Source organism: Notolabrus celidotus, chromosome 1 (genome assembly GCF_009762535.1).
Source record: "Notolabrus celidotus isolate fNotCel1 chromosome 1, fNotCel1.pri, whole genome shotgun sequence".
NCBI classification, from domain to species: Eukaryota; Metazoa; Chordata; class Actinopteri; order Labriformes; family Labridae; genus Notolabrus; species Notolabrus celidotus.
The window spans coordinates 16,900,111-16,919,334 of NC_048272.1; the positions used below are offsets into that span (position 1 = coordinate 16,900,111).

The 19,224-nt window shown below is 40.4% G+C and overlaps 1 protein-coding gene across 1 annotated transcript; it reads right to left on the minus strand.

Moving 5' to 3' along the window:
* Positions 1 to 480: 480 nt before the first annotated feature.
* Positions 481 to 19,007, minus strand: tspan2a (tetraspanin 2a). The gene is made up of 8 exons (XM_034685734.1): positions 18,771 to 19,007; positions 15,353 to 15,455; positions 4,029 to 4,126; positions 3,133 to 3,207; positions 2,930 to 3,022; positions 1,914 to 1,988; positions 1,657 to 1,740; positions 481 to 1,540 (listed from the first exon to the last, which is right to left on the minus strand). Exons 1-8 carry the CDS (start codon positions 18,840 to 18,842, stop codon positions 1,475 to 1,477), a joined length of 666 nt encoding a protein of 221 aa, XP_034541625.1. The 5' UTR covers positions 18,843 to 19,007; the 3' UTR covers positions 481 to 1,474.
* Between the last annotated feature and the right edge of the window lie 217 nt (positions 19,008 to 19,224).

Sequence of the window (19,224 nt, forward strand, 5' to 3'; positions counted from 1 at the left end):
CATAAAAATAAAATGAGTGTAGTTCTCTGCTGAACACAGACACAACTTCCTCAATCTGCTCTGACTTTAGTCACTCTGTGAATCAGACATAAACTCTGTGGTTTGGGGTTATGCTTGGTAATTTAGGTCATCTGCATTGTTTCCTTTGCTGCAACCTTCAGAGTAAAATCCTAAAGTAACATTTTCAGTTAATTCACTGTATTTTTTTAACAACGGATGTAATTAGGGTTTTTAAATGTCATTCTGATGTTTCTGTTTGCACTCCAAAGTACCTGTTTGAAATGTGCTGTGTAAATAAGCTGCCCGCCTTGCCCGGAATGACAGCCATTTCAAGTTGATGAGTGTACACGTAGCCCTTATATTGTAGGGCATCTCAGCGACCACAACATTTGCATTCACACTCTACTTCTACCTCTGACACAGGAAGTATGCGTATGATTCAGACACTTATGAGAAGTGAAACAACAAAAATAGGCACACTTGAGAATAAAAGCACCAAACGTTTGTTTTTATTAAGGTTAACAGTTTGACATTAACTATATTATTCTATAATTCACATCTTATTGGCACACCAACAAAATTTACATCCAAAATAATTCACACGAAAAACGCAGGCTAGCTCACTGTTACAGTTCACACATGCTCTCCAGAAGAGCTCGAGACGTCGTGTTACTCGTGACCTTTTCGATGAGTTTGGAGATTCACAGAGAGGCAGTTTATCATCAGACCTTTTCTAACCCTTATCACGCCTACACTTCCTTTGTGTTGTGCTTTAAAGTAGAAATACTCGAGAGTGGTGGCTGGGAGCGAGCAGTCTTTATGTACATATTGAAATCACCAGGAAAATGCAGATAGCACATCAGCTGGAGGCTTATCTGTGTGAATAAATATACAGTAGGCACATAATGGAAACGCACTCTGCAAAGGTAGACTAGTCCTCCAAACATGTAAGCACACAATATGGCGTAAGGCCTATAAATTACATAAAAAGGGAGTGATAAATAACGTTAAGAGCAGGTGCGTAACATAGGTGTCCATATTTACAGCAATACTCCTTGATCACAACATTCCTGTGTCAAAAAAGGCTTCGTGATCGGTGTTGTGTTGGAGTTAGAGTGCAGGAAACAGAGAGGTGTTAAAATGGAGGGATGTAACAGATCTGTATCAAAAAGCAGAGCGGGTGTTACGAACAAGAAAAAAGAGAGAACATTTTCAGCGCTGGTGGAGTCGAGGAGAACAAAACAATCCAGCGTATCGTGTTGGATTTGGACGGATGAAATAATTTGTGGTGTTAAAGGAAATCCCCCCACCAGCTCACTTTGTGACCGTGAGGAATGAAAGTGAAATGTAACTTTGGTGCTTCCCTTCTCTTGCAGATGGGTTGATTATGAAGGGATCGGTGAGGGTGTAGTGGGTTGCCTGGCTTGGGGGAGCGGTTGGTAGAGGACGGGGGTCAACTCATCAACTCACTCTACTATATGACCTCCCTGTTGTTCCTGATGGCACAACAAAGAACCATGCTGAACACCATCCCTATTATCTGAAATGAGACACATTACAGAACCGGTTAGAACATGTATGGCTCTTTGTGACGTAGCGGTTTCATCACAATGAGGAAAAGGTTGAAATCAAATTGAAAGTTGTGTAAATTCTCACCATTACTCCTGCGATTCCAATCCCAATGTATCCGATAACGTACAGCTTGTCATTGAAGAAGTTTTGTATCGCAGTGAGGCAGTTCTAAAACAGCAACAACACATTCATTCTGTTAGCTCTAAGACGTTTCATGATCCTGCTGAGAATCTTTAACAAGAACAAGTTTCATGTAGATGCAGCAACATCTTTAACTCTCTAGACAGCACCACACTGCACCCATGTGGGTACAGCATGTTATAGCAGGTGTGAGGGTTTACCTGAGTGTCCTCAAGAGCGGTCTCTGCACAGAGCACTGTAGATGTTTCTGACACTGATCCTCCACAGCAGTTCAGCTGGAGATGTAAAGAATAAAATAACAGAGGATTAAAAGAGAAACACATGGATGATTTTAATTAGGATTGCAACTGAGTATTAGAGCCAAAATATAAAAGGAAAAAGGGAGATTTTGAGGATAAAGTCACAATTTTCTGAGAATAAATTTTCTACATTTATGATGAATAAAGTCATGGTTTTAGTCTATGGAACATGAGGCATCTTGTGAAGTTAGTATAGATTTCATAATGACTGAGTACCAAATCCTTTAGCACATCAGCAGCACACTGTCATAAGAACCAGGATTCTGAATAGTAAGAGCAGAGATGGCAGGGTAACAGGCAGCCTGTGCACACTTCTGCAACCACTGTTTGTCCTCAGCAATTGAGTTTAGCGTTCCTCATTTCAGTGCAGGCTGCTGGCTGCCCCCCTGATATCCATCTATGTGTTATTTTACATATAAACTAATCATAGCCTGTAATCACGACTTCTTTCTCATACAACTATAAGTTTATTCTTATAAAATTACAACTCTAAAGGTACAGTTTTATCCCTGAAAATGTACAAATGTATTCTAGTAAATTAGCAACTTTTTTTCATGTAAATTTATGATTTTGTTCTCGTATGATTTTAACTTTATCTCAAAATCAATTTTTTTTCCATCCAATCCAATCCACTTTATTTATACAGCACATTTAAAGAAAAACAATTAAGTTTACCAAAGAGTTGCCAATGAACTAAAATTATTTAAAACACAGAAAAAATAAGATACTGTAAAACAATAAAATTCATATATTATAATAAAACAAATGGCACTTTAAAAATAACGAAAAACAATGTAAAAAGTATGAAAGTAAAAGCAAATAAATGAACATAAAAACAGAGACCAGACAACTCTGATGCTGGGTTAAAAGCTTTTTATCCTAATGAAGCTCTAACCCTCCATCGCCAGTAAACTCACAGTTTTATGGTACATGAGAGCGATTGCGGTGGCATTGGCATTAGAGACATCAGAGATGGAGCTGCTGTAAAACTTTTGGACCTCTTCAACGATCTGTAATGTATACAAGACGACAGAAAATCAGTCACTTATCAGGATTTTGTGGTGAATCAGATGGAAATCTTGCAATCTGACAGAAAGAAGTTGTCACTTCAGTGCTGTACCTGTTCCTGGTTTATGAATCCAAACACACCGGCTGCAATCTCTGCTCCAAAGATGACCAGAAGGCAGGCGAAGAACTAAGGATCAGAAAGAAGGTTCTAAACATGAGAAGTTATCTTTCACATTAGTGGAGTTGTCTTCACTGACTAGGGAAGCACAGGTTTATTGATTATATCTTATAACCAAGATTCAAAGTGAATGCGTGACTGGAAGTTTCCTGAATGGATGTTTAAACCTACATCAGACAGAGTACAGGAACCTTTATCTCTGGTCCCGAGACCTTTTCTCACCGCCTGTTCCAGAGGTCAGAACTCAACTAGTGAAAAAGGCGTTTAAGTTGCTGCCCCGTTAACTTGAAAGGAGTCAAAAAGACCTGAAACTTGCTGAGCTATATTGGGTTGCACCAGCTTTGTGTAAGTTCAAACAAAGCCTAGTGTGAACCAAACTTCTTATTTATTATTTAAGGGGTTGCAGCAGCTGAGATAGTTACAACAGGGGCAGAAATAACAGCTTCAATTTTACACTCAGCTCTGAGAAGGTGTAAAGACTGCTAAACACCCGTCATCCTGGTGCTTTAAATAGTGGGATTATTTCGAGGTGAGGAAGAGCAGGGGGTTTCATTAGCTGTATTTCACCAGCAACACATTCTCCATATAGGTTACATCTCTTAGAAATGTATGATGACTTTCATTTGTACTCCTAGTGTCCTTTCCCACATGCCAAGACATTTCTATCAGCTCAATAATGCATCACTATTCCATTAACATGTATTGTAGTTGATGATTTCACCACTCAATGTCACTGTTATTTAACCCCAGCTGTAGATCATTTATCACCTTCTCATAATGCTTTATCATATTTGACCTTTTTGTCACCTGCAGTAAAGGAAAGTACTCACTGATGCTAGGAGACACTGAGACTCTCGTACGGCTCCAAAACATCCGAAGAACCCAACGATCATCATCAGCCCTCCTGCACCAAGGAGGATGTACACCGCTGAGGAGAGAGGAGGGGGACAGAGTCATAATGTGGACTTTTTAAGGAAAAATAAACAATCATGTAATGCTCTTCATAAAGGGGCCTACACCGACAAAAGAGAGCTCAAGTCTCTTTACAGTAATGTCACATGACTGTAGTTCACAGCTCCACCAGAGGGGGCAGCGTAGTCCCACTGGTTTCATGTTTCTTCTCATGTCCCTTGTTATGAAAAGGTCTCTTGTTGAGTTCGACTACAAGCAGAAAAGTGTAGGTGGAAACTCCTCGAGTGGACTGAAGCCTCTGAATCACTTCCCACAATCCTCTCTGATTATCAGCTTCCTCCTTCAGTGCAGATATTTGTGAATTCTAAAGCTTTGGGCTGAGATGAAAGGAGCCCGGACGGCACAAAGAGAATCTCTGACTAACTATTGGCACTTCTTCTTATTTGGATTAAAATAGTCCTCCTGTGTGTCTTTGCCTCCGCTCGGTGTGTCATGAGAACAAATGAGCTGAGCGGTCTGCGCAGGGCCAAACATCCACTAAAAGAGAATTTCCACCGTCACCTGCCATCTGACGAGTGATACAGAAATATCTGCTGCTGTGCCGTCAGACTACAGAGCAGCTTCTGTCCCTAGGCTGTAAGACTCCTCAACTCAACCTGTGAAAAAATAGTAGTTCTTGTGTAACAGGGAGGTGAGACAACCTGTATGTTATCAATCTTCAACATGTCAGATTAGAGCGCGGTTATAAAATGCTCCCTGGGGTTTTGGTCAGCAGACAGTTCTGCAGGAATATGTCTTCAAGATGAGTCACCTTAAACAAGTAGAAATGACTTCGACAATGCAAGATGGGGGATTGCAAGATTATTTTGTTATCTGAATGTTTGGGGTGTCAAGCTGTCAGACAATATCTCTGATGTTTCATTTTACTGCTGTTAGGTCAAAAAAGTTCAACCAAACTCTGAGTGTAAAAGGTTTTAAAAAGTTGCTTTCTTCTTGTTTTTTCTTGCCGTTACAAAAATCTTCCAGTCCTATCATTCTTTATGTCTCATAATTACAATCAGACATCCAAATGAAAGCTAATGAGGATACTGTGGCTCAGGGTATTTGCGTTTGATGGATTAGCATTATATAATCAGCTAAGTTTCCTCATGTGACTCAAAGCTTTGTTCAAATAAGGTTGAACACAAACAGACACCTGTAACAAAATGACGACACTACCTGGCCAGACTACAACACGTGACTTGAGCAAACAAGAGATGACGTGCTTCAGAAACCATTACAGGCCTCTGAAACTGTCATGATGACACACTGAGTTTCTTAAACATACACAGGCGGTTTAGAGCTGCTTATGAAACAGACACAAATTGATAGCGATTAGGGGTGTAACGGTACAATAAAAATAATTGGTTCGGTACATTTTCGGTACAGTAACACCTTAGGGGCCACGTCCACTAATGCTGGTTTGAACTGTATAATAAATGGACGTGGTATCCGTGACGTTGCCCATCTGTTTCTGAAGCGCTGGTTTGAAGCCAATCGTCGGTGGGTGCCACGTTGGAAATGCTGAAGTCAACCTAACTTTGTTCAAGCTACTGTGAGGTAAAGAGGGGGGCTTTGAGTGTCCTTGCCAACAGCTACAGGGCCTGTCAACCAAGTCGACCATGTCCTTATTTGGGCAAAACTTGTAAGTTCAATATCTTCGAAAATTCAAGTTATAAATATATTCACCGCCTGTACGCTGTGTGCTGATAGAGAAATTAGCTATTCAGACCTAAACCGTTTTTTGAACCAGGCTGTAAACATGTTTATTAATGCTGCAAAGATCGTCTTTTTTGAATTGGTGTGTATGTGGTTTCCTGTGTTTCTGTAGCCAGCCTCAAGTGGACGCTCAATGAACTGCAGTTTATAACCATCTGCATGACTTTCATATTTTGAGACCGGAGTTTGCCGCTTGATTCAAACCCAATGTGATCCGTCAGCTGATTATTGTCACAGCACTCTCAGCTGAAAACAGTTACACTTTTGGAACACCGCCGCGCTCATCAATGTCACTTCTTAATCACTGGGCAATCAGAATCAAGAAGGGGCAGGGCTTCTGATATCAACTTTGTCAACAATAATGGCGGAGGCCAGTACGTAGGAGAAAAATTATCACACTAGTTTTTTTCAAGTTACAATTTCCAAGTTTTGAGCTGCTACTAATGCTATGACACAATTTCGATCAATATTCTTTACAGCTTCTTGTTAAAATGTCATTGAATGAAAGCAAGTATGAAGCACAATGAGCATTTTAAAACAGACCAAAAGGTCACTACTTGGGGGAATGGAAGTGCTGCTGGATGACTTTCATAACCTAGCAACAGTAAACGCTGGTGGAGAGCGCTCTGAAATTGAGGTTGTGGGCTCTCCAAGCATAAAAAAACACTGTCTTCGTGGACACGGCCCCTAAAGTAACAGAACTCAACAAATACATTTGATTTTTCTTTATTTTGAACTTAAAGAAGCACATTGTCTAAAGTGCAGCATTGACAGTTCGGGCATGTTGTGGGCCTACTATATTAAAATAAAGGAATAAACAGAGTAAAGCAGGGTATGAAATAAACACAGCCAAGCACCAAATATGGGCAGATGTTCAGCTTGGTGGTTACATTTCAGAGGTCTATCCGCCTCATAATTAAAAGTAACTATGCTGAGTTTTTACTGTGTTTGGTGTAGCTGCTGCTCCTCTCTCTTTTCTTACTCTGCTGCTGTGCACCTTTACAGCTCTATCACTGATGCCTCCATATGATCCACTGAAGCAAACAAACAATCAAACAACACCGATCATTTCAGGGAAGTTATTTTTAAAGCCACATCCGCTGTCGCCGAGGGGATGTCAGGTACAGCAAACAACAAAATACTGAAGAAACAGCCTTTGTTGATATTTTTCACTGCAAAGACTTGCAGTGAGTGATGACATGGACTGTTACAGTCAGCAGGAGAGGATTGTTCTTCAGAAAACAATAATTTGGGAAGTTTAGGAACAAATCAGCAAAGAAATAAGAGGTACTGTTTTGACCACAGGGGGGCGCTAAATCAAGACAAATCACTATTCCTAAAAAGTTTCCAGTCCCCACTCCCAAACTGATGGTGCCAGTGACTGGTGACACCCACTGTCCTTCGGATCTTGACTTTTAAAATGTTTGAAGTGTAGTTTTTGGCTGTTTTCACTGTCACATGCATTGAGCTACAACCTGAATTATCCAGTGAAATCTGCTCAAGCTTTTACTTGCTGTGTGGGCATAATCCTTATCTTTATTTGCAGATGACTATTTTGAGGTTTTCTTAAGTTTGACACTATAACTGTTTAAGATGCCTTTCGTTTATCGCCATGCTATATGTAAGCTTATGAAAGTACATAAAGATAACAATGAATAAATACGTGGATTCGGGATTGATAACAAGTTAAAAAACAAAATAATATATTTCATTCAAGGTTAAAAACATAAATAAATTCATACATACAGTAATGCTCTAACAGATTTGATTCATATAAAAGTAATATGTTCGTGTTTACATTGTGTCAAAGCAAGTCTAAGGCAAGCATAGGACTGATCATGTCCTATGTGTTCGGCTACATCAGTGAAGCTGTGGACAAGCAGACGTCTTCAGTTCATAATGTTTAGCTGTCTGTCAGGATGTATACTGCATATCCATCGAGGACAGAACAGCGTGCAAGCACTGATAGACCAGATGGTCCACACAAAATGAACCCACCTGTGTGCACATGTTGCTGTGTTTCCTGTGCTGCTGTGGATTAACTGTTATTACTGAGGCTTTCGTTAATCCGTCATAATCACCTCTGATTACACATTTTTTATTTGCATGGTTTAAATGAAAGATTATCTTCTATTTTGTAGACATATTTACAATATTGGATATAATATGCAATTTCTATAGTTCAAAGAAATATATTTTTAGTAGGCATACCGTGAACGCCCCCATCAGTGATCAACCCCAACTTTTGGAACCTGCGAAAGGGACGTGTTAACGCATGTTACTTACTGGATGTTAGCATATTAATGAATACACCTGTCCACAAATTCACCATGGTAATCTGTAATCTTCATTCTCAACCCTGGTTATCTCGTGTTGCAAACTCGGTAACCGGCAAGGGAAGGCATTGATCTAAAAAGTATTGGCTGCTGGCCCCTGGTGGCAAATGAAGGTATTGCAGGTGTGCAGCAGGTCATCACAGATAGTGAAGTTTTATTTTTACGTTCAACAGTTCAGTATTTATACTAACTTTGTTGTTTACAGATAATTTCATGTTTGTGAGTACATCACATTAATTTGCACTGTATTCTCTTAAGCGAAAAAAATAAAATACAATATTGGGAAATGCTACATCTTGGTCTCAAACGTTGACAAGATTTGTGTAAGTAGAGGTTTTAAAGGGCCCCAGTATTATTTTTAAAGGGCCCCAGTATTATTTTGGATCTTAAATTTGGTTACACTTTAGAGTTTGAGGCTACCTACTCTACAGTTCATCATGTGTTTGTACTATTAAACAATATATAAGACTCATCTCATGAGTAGTCGTGATTTGGAAGGTTTCAGATCTCTCTCTCTCTCTCTCTCTCTCTCTCTCTCTCTCTCTCTCTCTCTCTACATTACTTCAATGGCCTCATGAATTTTCATGTTGCTGAATCTAAAATAACAAACAGCCTGCCAACACTTTCACTTTTCATGCAGCTGATACTCCTCCAGCTTCAGCTCTTGTTAAAAGTAAACATGAGTATCACATGATGTCATTCTTCTGAGCTCAATATGCTGTTTTTTCACAAACTGATCGTTCAGACTCTGAAGCAGGCTTCATGTTCCTGCAGGGTAAGACTGTAAAACACACGCCATCTGTCCGGTGAAAAAAAGAAAGAAGAGAAATCAAATTTTCAGGGGCCTCGCTTAATTACTGCAGAACGAGACTACATCCCAACCATCCTGGCTCCCTGTTCCCTTCGATGTCATCACCTCCCCCCTCAGCTCCCTGCCGTCACTACTACAGAGCTTCACTGTAACCGAACACCGCGCCCGTCCCAGAGGTCGATGCTAAGGGTCTAATCAGTGACACAGACAGCAACCAGTGCAGCAATTTAATTAATCCACATGGGGAGGAGTGCAAGCTGTTGTTTTGCTGCTGCTGCTGCACAAAGCGGAGGTAAAGATGAGCTCCTGGAAGGGAGGGATGCAATGCTTCAAAGCAGTGTCTGGGTTAGAAATGGAAAATAAAGCAGGAGTGAAAAGCTTTGAGTGTTTATTTAAAGAGTCCACACAGAGATGAAATGATCTGGTGATGTTTTCCATCTCTTAATCATGAACTTTACAGTTTTACTAAAGCACATTAAGCTTCGATCAAGCAGACACCGAGCTGCAAACTACACTTCCTCCTTAATAATGCCGGTAGCAGAAACTACATCTGTTACTGCCTCTTAACTTTCTCCATCGGTCTCTTTTACATGCACATAAAAGCTGTTAACACGACGGCACACAGAGCAACAAAGGTGACAGGATGGAAAGTGATTCATCCGTAGGGAATGCTGCCACTTCTCCTTGTTATGGTTTCATTCGGTTCAGTCCCTCTGCAGCTCGACGTGCATGTAGTCAGCTCCATCGCTCCGCTCAGGAGGCTCTGGATCCTGTTTGTTTTGTTGCTAAGGCCCCTCTGTAAGACTGTCATCGATCCTCTGCAGGATCCCTCACATATTGAGATGAATAGATAACGTTGCGTTCACTAATCTACTGCAGGCTGGTGTTGCCTAACAACAAGAGCTGCTGCAGGGCCGGGCATCACTTGCAGGCAGTGTTTGACTCTTTTTCTTATGCATCAGTGAAAACTAGCTGAAGTACTCGCTGCGGGTTGTCCTATCTTATACAGGGCTTTAATATCACCACCTATTAAGAGGTTTTCAGTGTCTGTTTCTGAGCAGGATTATAGAATTGCTACTGGCATGATGTGAAGCCTGGTGGAAGGATGGACCCTGAGCCAAAGTAAGAACAAATCAAATTGTGGAATGGGGTTGCTGGTTTTGCTTTGTTAGAGCAGGCGTCCCATGTGCAAAGGCTACAGTCCTTGTTTCACTGGGCCCAGCATCAAAACCTGGTCATGACAGTATTTAATGTCTTCTCCCACTCTCATTCTAACCGTCCAATCAAAGCAGGAAAAAGTCCAAAAAATGAATCTTAAAAAAGATTGGTCTGACTTGCGAACAAGAAGTTGCAAATGATCACTGGATCCAACTCAGTCCAACTGTGAAACTTTGCATTTGGATTCTGGCTTGAAGATTAGGCAAGAGATTTTGGACTGGTTTTCAACTGAGTCAAAAATAAGCAATAATAATGGATCTTACCAACAAACAAGTAAAAGCTACTTTGTTGTTTTTAATAATCAGATGTCATGTTTCTGATTTTATTTTAGTCAAAGCTTTAATAATCTACTTTTTCTGACATGTTTTTGGCAAATTTGTGAAAAGTGTGAAAAAAATCAGTTTAGAAGAACAGAAGAAATGCCCGGCTGAAATGATACATCAGCTGAGAAATCACATTTGTCTGACTTGCACCAGCATGGCATTCACACATAGGTTGTGTACATTGGGATGGTATCTTTAGTCTATATCTTTATCAAAAAGAACCGTATTTGCTGCTTAAAGCTGCTGTGAGGAGTTTTTAACTGATTGTGAAACAGACTGCAATTGAAACTTTCTATACTGTCATTTTTAATCCATGAAACTGCTCAGGGTTTAGGTGTCAGACCTGATGACTGACATTAAAAAATCACGAAGAAGTCCACCTGCTTAACCACAATGTCTCCCTCCCACTAGACATCCGTAACATCAACTCTCTTTCAATTTTCAAATCACATCTCAAAACACATCTTTTTAAACTGTCAGGTTCACTCTGATTACACCTCTTCACTGCACTTTATCACATCCTATTCATTTTAATTTTAATTTATTAATTACACTGTATCTTCCCTTGTCGGTTTTATCAGACAAATGTTTCTATTGTTCTTTTTTAAACTCTGCCCTGTATGGTGACCTTGAGTTCTAATAAAGGCACCTTTAAAGAAAATGCATTATTATTACTTAATGTTTTGTCAGTTCACCTTTGCCCAAAGTCAACACAAACCAAAAGTTCCTTACATCAGCTTTAACTGAAATAAAATGTAATTTAAATGATCAAATATAAATATGTAGTTTGGTTAAATGAAGCACAGTAAGATATTTGTGTCTATATACTGGTTAAATGTTAGCATTTGCATGTCAAATAACCTTAACTGCAGAAATGTTATCTCACCTCCAGTCATTTGAATAAAGAGACAGCTGTGATAACATGAAGTGTGTTCTACCTCACTGACATCGTACCTAAAACAGGACTTAATGGAGAAAGATGGCCTTGAGTATTACTGTAGACATAATGTGGGATCATTTTGAAACACTTTGAATTGGAGTTTTAAAGCCAAATACGGATACACGCATCCATTTTCATGCCACTATGAGTAATTGAATGTTGAAGGTTATGTTTGTTTCTGTGTTTACTTGAATATATTTTAACACATTTTCACTTGTAATGTAATGGTCTCAGTGAGTCTTCTTGCTGCTATTCATTGCTGGATAAATAAACGTGCTCCTTGTATTTGCTGAAATGTCTTTAAGTTTTGGTTCTTCTCAATAAGATAATAAGTCTTCAAACTTTGCTTCTTTTACGAGAATCCCCAGCGTGGTTTAGTGTCATGGCTGCTACTAAAGGATTCACCTGCCCCACCCAACCTGCTGCTGCTGGTGTGCTGAGGGAAGGAGGAGGGATGGAGGGAGGAAGGAGGGAGGGAGGGAGGGAGGGAGGGAGGGAGGGAGGGAGGGAGGGGGAGTCAGTTCCATGGAAGCTGAGCAGAGAGCTGATGAAGTGAAGTCACCATTTTAGGTCATGGTCTAAACGGGAGCAACAAGAATAGGCTTCTTTCTTATCATCTGCTCCTACACAGAGCGTGAGAGAGAGAGAGAAAGAGAGACACAGGCAAAGAGAGAGAGAAAGAGAGAGGGGATCTATTGTGTGGAGTCCTGCTGCAAACTGAAGCCTGTTTGTCCTCTCTACTGTACGTTTGAAATCACCTGCTGTGTGTAAAATTCAGATCCCTGCAGAGTACGTCTTCATTCATCTAAAATCTGGATAACATGAGGAACCTCACAACTTCTTCCTGTGCATCATAACCATCACACCACACAGTCTCCACGGGATGGAGCAGCGGATTGGTCGATAAGTTGGCACATTACGAGCATGTCATGATAACTTTCAGGCTTCAACATGTCGGCTGTGTGGAAGTATTCTGACAGGAAAATATGTATCTGTAATGCTTGTGAACTTCAGGTGATGTGAGGAGAAGAAAACATCATGCCTTTAAAGCCACTGTGAGGAGTTTTACACTGGTTATGAAATAGACTGAAATTAATACTGATCCCTTTATATGAACCACAAAACTAAAAGAGGCCATCAGCTTGAAGACTGAGTATTCTTATATTGTTATTTTTAATGTCAGTAAACACCGGGGCAGGGTAGGTGTCAGACGAAGTCAGTAATGGCACACAATTTTAAGAAATGTTCCATGACGAAGGTTTATCATGAGTGATACGATTAATTGTTATAAGACACCTGGATAAGATGTTTAGTCAGAAAACTACTTTCATAGGTAAAGGACAAATCAGCAAAGGGATAAAAGGTAACACTTTGTCTACGGGGGGGCAAAATCAGCACAAAATAAATGTAATGTAATATGCATAGGGAGATCTCGCATGTCATTAGGGCTGCCAAGATTAGTCGACTAGTCGTCGATGATCAAAATCGTCGACGACTTATTTAATAATCGACGTCATCGTTTACTTTTTGAAGCTTTGTTTTTCTCTCGAAACTGCCGCTGTACCCTCTGCTGTCTTGTCTGCCTTTCTGTCCTTGACGCATATGCGCAGTAGTGGTAACTGGGGTCAGCCGTGAAGTCACCGGAAAAGTTATGCCCAAACAGTATCATGGCTTTCCGGCTAAGGAGCTCGAAAGTTTGGGAGCATTTTTCCAAAATAAAAGAGAAGAATGTGCAATGCAAAGAACCATGGTAGTCCATGGTAAAGTCCATGGTAGTACGACGGCGATCTGAAAAGGAAGCACGTCGTGGCTGACTCAATTTCTGACGAAGAGGGACAGCCGCCTCGGTAAGCTAATGGGCTAGTTAGCTGCTAGCATTAACGTCAACAGTGAGCTATTTACTTAACAGCGATGTCGTGTTTGAATAGGAAATGTGATGACGCTAATATTTTATAACGCTACGTTACAGTGCTAAAAAAAAATACGTTCCTCTTCAATGGACAACTTTGTTACCATTGTGCCTCCATTTTATTTTGCATTATCACATAAAAAAATGTCAGAAATGCTGCTACAAGCTGCAAAGTTCATTAAAAACTGAATTATCAAAATAATCGTTTTTGGCAGCCCTACATGTCACACTAGTAGCTGTTTACATCCCCCCTCTGTCAACCCGACTACGGCGTCCAATGTTCTCAACGCTGCCATAGCCAGACTCCACACTGACCACCAGAGTGCACTCTTCCTGATATTAATGCTGTTCGTAATGTGAGAGGTTTATTACATTTAATCTTTAGTATATTTCTTTGTTTTTTCTCTTATTTTATTCTATTATTCCATCATTATTGATGGATTTACGTTCTTCAGTTTTCTTTCTCCTTGTTTAAACACACTATTTGTTTGTTTTTTCTTCCAAAAATGCATTTTAATCCCCAGAAAAATTTCAGCATTTCTCATAATGTCACATTTTATAGCTATAACATCAATCTGTAAACTTGTGGTTTAAGGGACGCTATATTGCAAAGTTTCAGGAGCAGGACCAACCCTAAATTCAAACCTATCCCTCTCCTCCTTTCATTCTCAGATTCCACATCCCGCCCTTCCAGTTCTTTTCTTTTTATTTATTTCTTTCCTTCTATACATTAGGGCTCTTAAGGGGGGTTCCTCGTGCCCGGGAGCTACAGCGGATCACCTAATATGCTTCCCTCTCTCTCAGCATCAGCAGCTTTTCTACATCAAATTCAGAATCACTATTCCAACTAAATCAATAAGTCATTGTCAAGTTACTTCCTGTTGATGGAGAAACATCTTTCAATTCCTGAACAGAAACATGATTTGTGCTGCTTCAGGGCCGTGTTTGAATGTTGTATTTAGGATTTTTGTTCTGTTTGTTTTCAGCCTGAATTTATACATTGACTTATTATGAAAGGATTTATAGACTATAACCTCTCTATAAAACATAAACCAATAAAAAATGAACAATGTGTCCCCATACAACAATTATAAATGTATATCAGACCTCAAGACTCTCTCAAATACAAATAATTAAGGAACAAAAATACCAAAGCATAAGTGTTTTAAAGTTATTTTAAAAAAGAAATGTTCATTAAGGCTCTGCTTCATGTGCATCAGCTGATCCATCAGTAAATATCTAGGCATGTGAAAGTTGATTTTGATTTTTGAGGACATGATCATTTCTCTCTACAACCCATGAACCAAAGTGTTCCCACTGATGCCGCTTTTCAATGACGTCCTCTTTTACTTTCCTTTATCCTGTGACTCATCACTTCCAGATTTATACCTAATCTTACAGGTGAGGATCAAAGCGGTCTCAAACCCATTTGTACTTCATGTTTTGCGGAGGAAGTAGTAATGAAACATTACCGTGCTCTCAGAGTAAAATGAACCGTGAAGCGTTCATTACCGCTCAGTAACACCTGCGGCCTCTGAGAGCTGCTTCACTTAAACTGCTGTTTGGAAATCCCCCAGGAAGCTAACGAGGGTCTGTTAAACGGTTAACACAGAGAGTGCAACATAAAACTGATTTCATGATGAGGCAGGAGCACTGGTACCACATGGTGTTCGCCTTTCTGTTATTACACATAAATTAGATTTGTTTTATGGAAATGTGTCTAATCTGCGGAAAATAACGCATCCTTCAAAACCTCCAATCTGATGCTCGTTGAATCAAGACGCCAATCTTGTTTTCTCTAACTTCTGAAAAGGAAATTAATCTAACACTTAGCATTTTAGTTCTTAACTAGAATTCTATTTTCAACATTTTCCATCCACTGCATGGTCTGTGGATGCAGACTGTGTTGTGATTGGAGGATCAGAGGATGCAGAGACAGGGACGTACCGATGAAGAAGGTGTCCGGTGCTCCATCACCTGTCAGGAGCTCCACCGTCTCCGGGTCAAACCTGAGCCAGAGTCCCACAGCCAGAACCAGCAGGCCTGACAGCTGAGGAGGCAAACCAGATCATCAATATTTACAGTATAATTACACTTCATCAATCAATCGATCTTTATTTACATAGTGCCAAATCACAACAAATGTAATAGTAAGACGCTTTCCAAACAGAGCAGGTCTAGACCGTAGACCCAACATCAAGACAGGATTAGATCCAGTCCCCTCTTACAACCAGGATTCAGTCAGATCTCATCTTAATCCACCATGAGCAGAGCACTTTGCAGCATTTAGCAAATTATAGCGGCAAGAACAAACTTCCTTTAACAGGCAGAAACCTCGAGCAGAACCAGACTCATGTTAGGCAGCTATCTGCTGAGACCGTGTTGGAAAGAGGGATAGGGGTAGATAGAGAGAGAGAGGTAGATAGAGAGGTAGATAGAGAGGTAGATAGAGAGGTAGATAGAGAGGTAGATAGAGAGAGAGAGAGAGAGAGAGAGAGAGAGAGAGAGAGAGAGAGAGAGGGGATAGTGGTTTTAAATCTTTCTGAAACTTGGATGCTGTTTGAGGACTTCACTGATAAGTTCTCAGAGTTTTTGAGAGTTTTCCCAGAGATCTTTCTCTTCTTCTGTTGATTAAGATTCAGCGTGTAGAACCCGTTTCTCTCCGGACAGCAGAGTGTCTCTTAATGCTCACTGTCTGTTTATTCTCACAGAGTTACTGCCAAAAATGTTAATGCTCCACCTCTTGAGCCACTGAAGGTTTCAGACTTGTTTAGACTTTCAAACGGAGAGCTGGATCAGAAGACTGAAGCCAGAAGAACATGCACTACTCTGAAAAGGTTGCCTGTTGTTGAAGTATGCACTCTGGACTGTAATGTTTGATATCAGCTGTGATGTGTTGAAGAGTTTGTAAAACAGTGAGAGGACATCAGGGCTCCCAGGGTGAGCTTTACCAAGAATAAACGGATCGATGACGATAATGGATGAATCAGGTGTCATCCTGAGAAAGGGAATCCTTCTGACCTTCTGGAAACACCTCAATGGCTTTATTTGGTTTAAATTGACAATTTTAGATTCAGATTAAACTCAGATGGCAGCTTTGATACTAAATATGTGCAGGTGTATTATAGGATTATGGTGTCAAAGGTTTTTAACAACAAGAGTTCAGTTTTACACAATAAACTCTTATTTTAAAGGTTTGAAAGCTCAATAAAAAACAACTTTCTCCTTGTTTGCATGCATAAATGATTTGTTATCCTATCATAAATTTGCAGGTGAAGAAAAGTTAAACCAACTTTTTTCTTTTTACAGTAAAATCTATCTAAACTGAGAAAGAAAGATGTAAAGAAAAGTCTTTAAAGTTGAGTAATTTCTTCTCATAAAAGCGAGTGTCACAGAAACATCCGCACACTTTGTATCAGCAGCTTTTGTTTCCACACTCGATAAGAATATCATATCTGAACAGCAGCATCAGCGGTCCAACGTCCCATGGTGCATTTCAGCCACAGGCGGTGCCAGCCTCACAGTGCTGGGTGATGTAACTCTCCCTGTTATTGGCCGTCGGTTTGGCGCCGCACCCCAAAAATGACAGCGTTCTGTCATTACGCCCCTTTTGGCAGCTACCACAACGGCTCTGCTTTCAGTTCCCTAAAACTGTGAACAAAGAGGCCGCTGTCGCTTCGGTGACACAAGAGATCGTCTTACAGAGCACAGTGAGATGATGCAGCCATTAAAACACATATACACTGTATTATTTAGCTGTAAAACACAAGCATCCATTCTTGGCAATTTCAGCAGTCTATTATAGCATTTACAGCTGTAAATGGCCTGATGATTTGGCAAAATTGAGCTGCATCCTGATTAATTATTCAAGTCATTTCTTCATTAAAAGTTTCAAACATGACAGAGTTCTGGGCGCTCTGATGTCAGGATGATGAGCTTTTATCTGTTTCAAGTGACTGTAAATGAATAATTTTAGGGTTTGTGGCTCTTTTTCAGACTAAACCATAAACTGTGACGATCAATCTTTAGCTATAATGTGCGCTTTCATAGTTCTTACATATTTTATTACCAAATAGTCTATAAAGAAGCAGTTTGCAGATGATGAAGTTATGGAAATAGCTTTAAGTTACAGCCTGTTTGTGTCCTGGCTATATCTACTTTAATGAATGATTACAAAACAAGCCACAGCTCTGAACTGATGCTGTATTTACACAAGGGAGCAACCCAAACAATAGATATGCAGATTCTTTGATCTAAAGTTGCAGCAGAAAAAATCAGCCTGGATGCAATGACCCACAAGGGGAAGCAGAACACATCTGCAGGAAAAGATACCTCTGTCCAATCCAGTCTCATTTTCTGTCCCTTGGTCAAACAGGTTGCAGCTGCCCACAACCTGTGTCAAGGGACTACAAGCCACAAGTGAATCCTAACAATGTTCATCAAATATTTATCCCCATCATCTGTACGGGCAGCAACAAGACTGACAAAGTGTCTGTCTGAGGATCATTCACTGCAGAGACAATCCAAAGTGAATCCACAGCAGCCAGAGCCACAGGTAACATTATCAGAGCGGATCTAATACAGCAGAACAGACCAGCACAAACCTCATCCACAATGTACCATAAACAGATTAACCCTATCTGAAAACACACAAACACAACACACACACTCCCAGATGCAGCCTGAAAGTCACAGCACTATGGTAAAACCATGGGAGAGGATCTGAGCAGTGTGTGTGTTGGAAAAGTAGCAGCACACTGCATCTCTGCAGGATGACCACAGTACATTATAAACTCCTGATTAATCACATTAGTGTGAATGTGTGGGAGCCTTACAGGCTCTCATTTGATTTATACATTAATTATTCACATCATCTCATAAATGGAGGACTCTTTGTGGGCTGTGATTTGGTATAATGACTTCCGAGTGGATTTAAATGAACATATTGATGATTGATGGATGCTGTTGTTCTGCATCAGCTAATGGAGATCCTGCTGATTCAATTCACAGAAAAGTAAATGAGGTTTGGTTTGAGGATTTAGGGGAGCAGCTGAGAGTTTGCAGCGAGCTTGAGAATATAAATTACATGCAGGGTTGGCTCTCTCCAGCCGTCCAGTGCACGATGAATCCAGCTTATTTAAAAACATATTTCATCATATAAATAGACAGACCGACAGTCTGCAGTGTGTTGGACATGTAAACAGCACAAGGCGGAGCACTGGCAGGTTTCTGCATACAAAGACGCATTTCAAATGCAGAAAAATCAGCATACACCTGTCAGAATTAAAATCAAATACAGATAACTATGCTAAAACTTCATCATGCAGAATTAGAAATAGATATGAAGCTTTCACAGTGGACTCACCCAGAAGATGAAGTTGAAAACGAAGAGCAGATATTTCACGCATTTCATCCCACCCGTCACCACTTTACTCATGATGCCTCCTTCTTCGTGGCTGATTCTGATCTAAACGCTTTTATTTGTGCAAACTAGCAAATGATCTCCGTGTCTTCCAGCTGGACATCAACCCTGAAATGATGGTGCCCTGCTCCCGATACATCCAAACATGCGCACAACCTGCACGGACATGCTGCACGCGGCCAGGCCCCGCCCATCCAGCGTATGTAGCCTATGCGTGTTCGAGCGCGCTCGCGTGTGTGTGTGTGTGTGTGTGTGTGTGTGTGTGTGATGAGGGCTTTTCCTCATCAGGGACGATCCGGGACCCCTGAGGAAACTGATCCCTCAACAAGGTGCAAACTCAGTGTTCAATATGTCACTGCTTTGTTTTAATATTAAAGGAGTGCTGAGGAGAATCTGC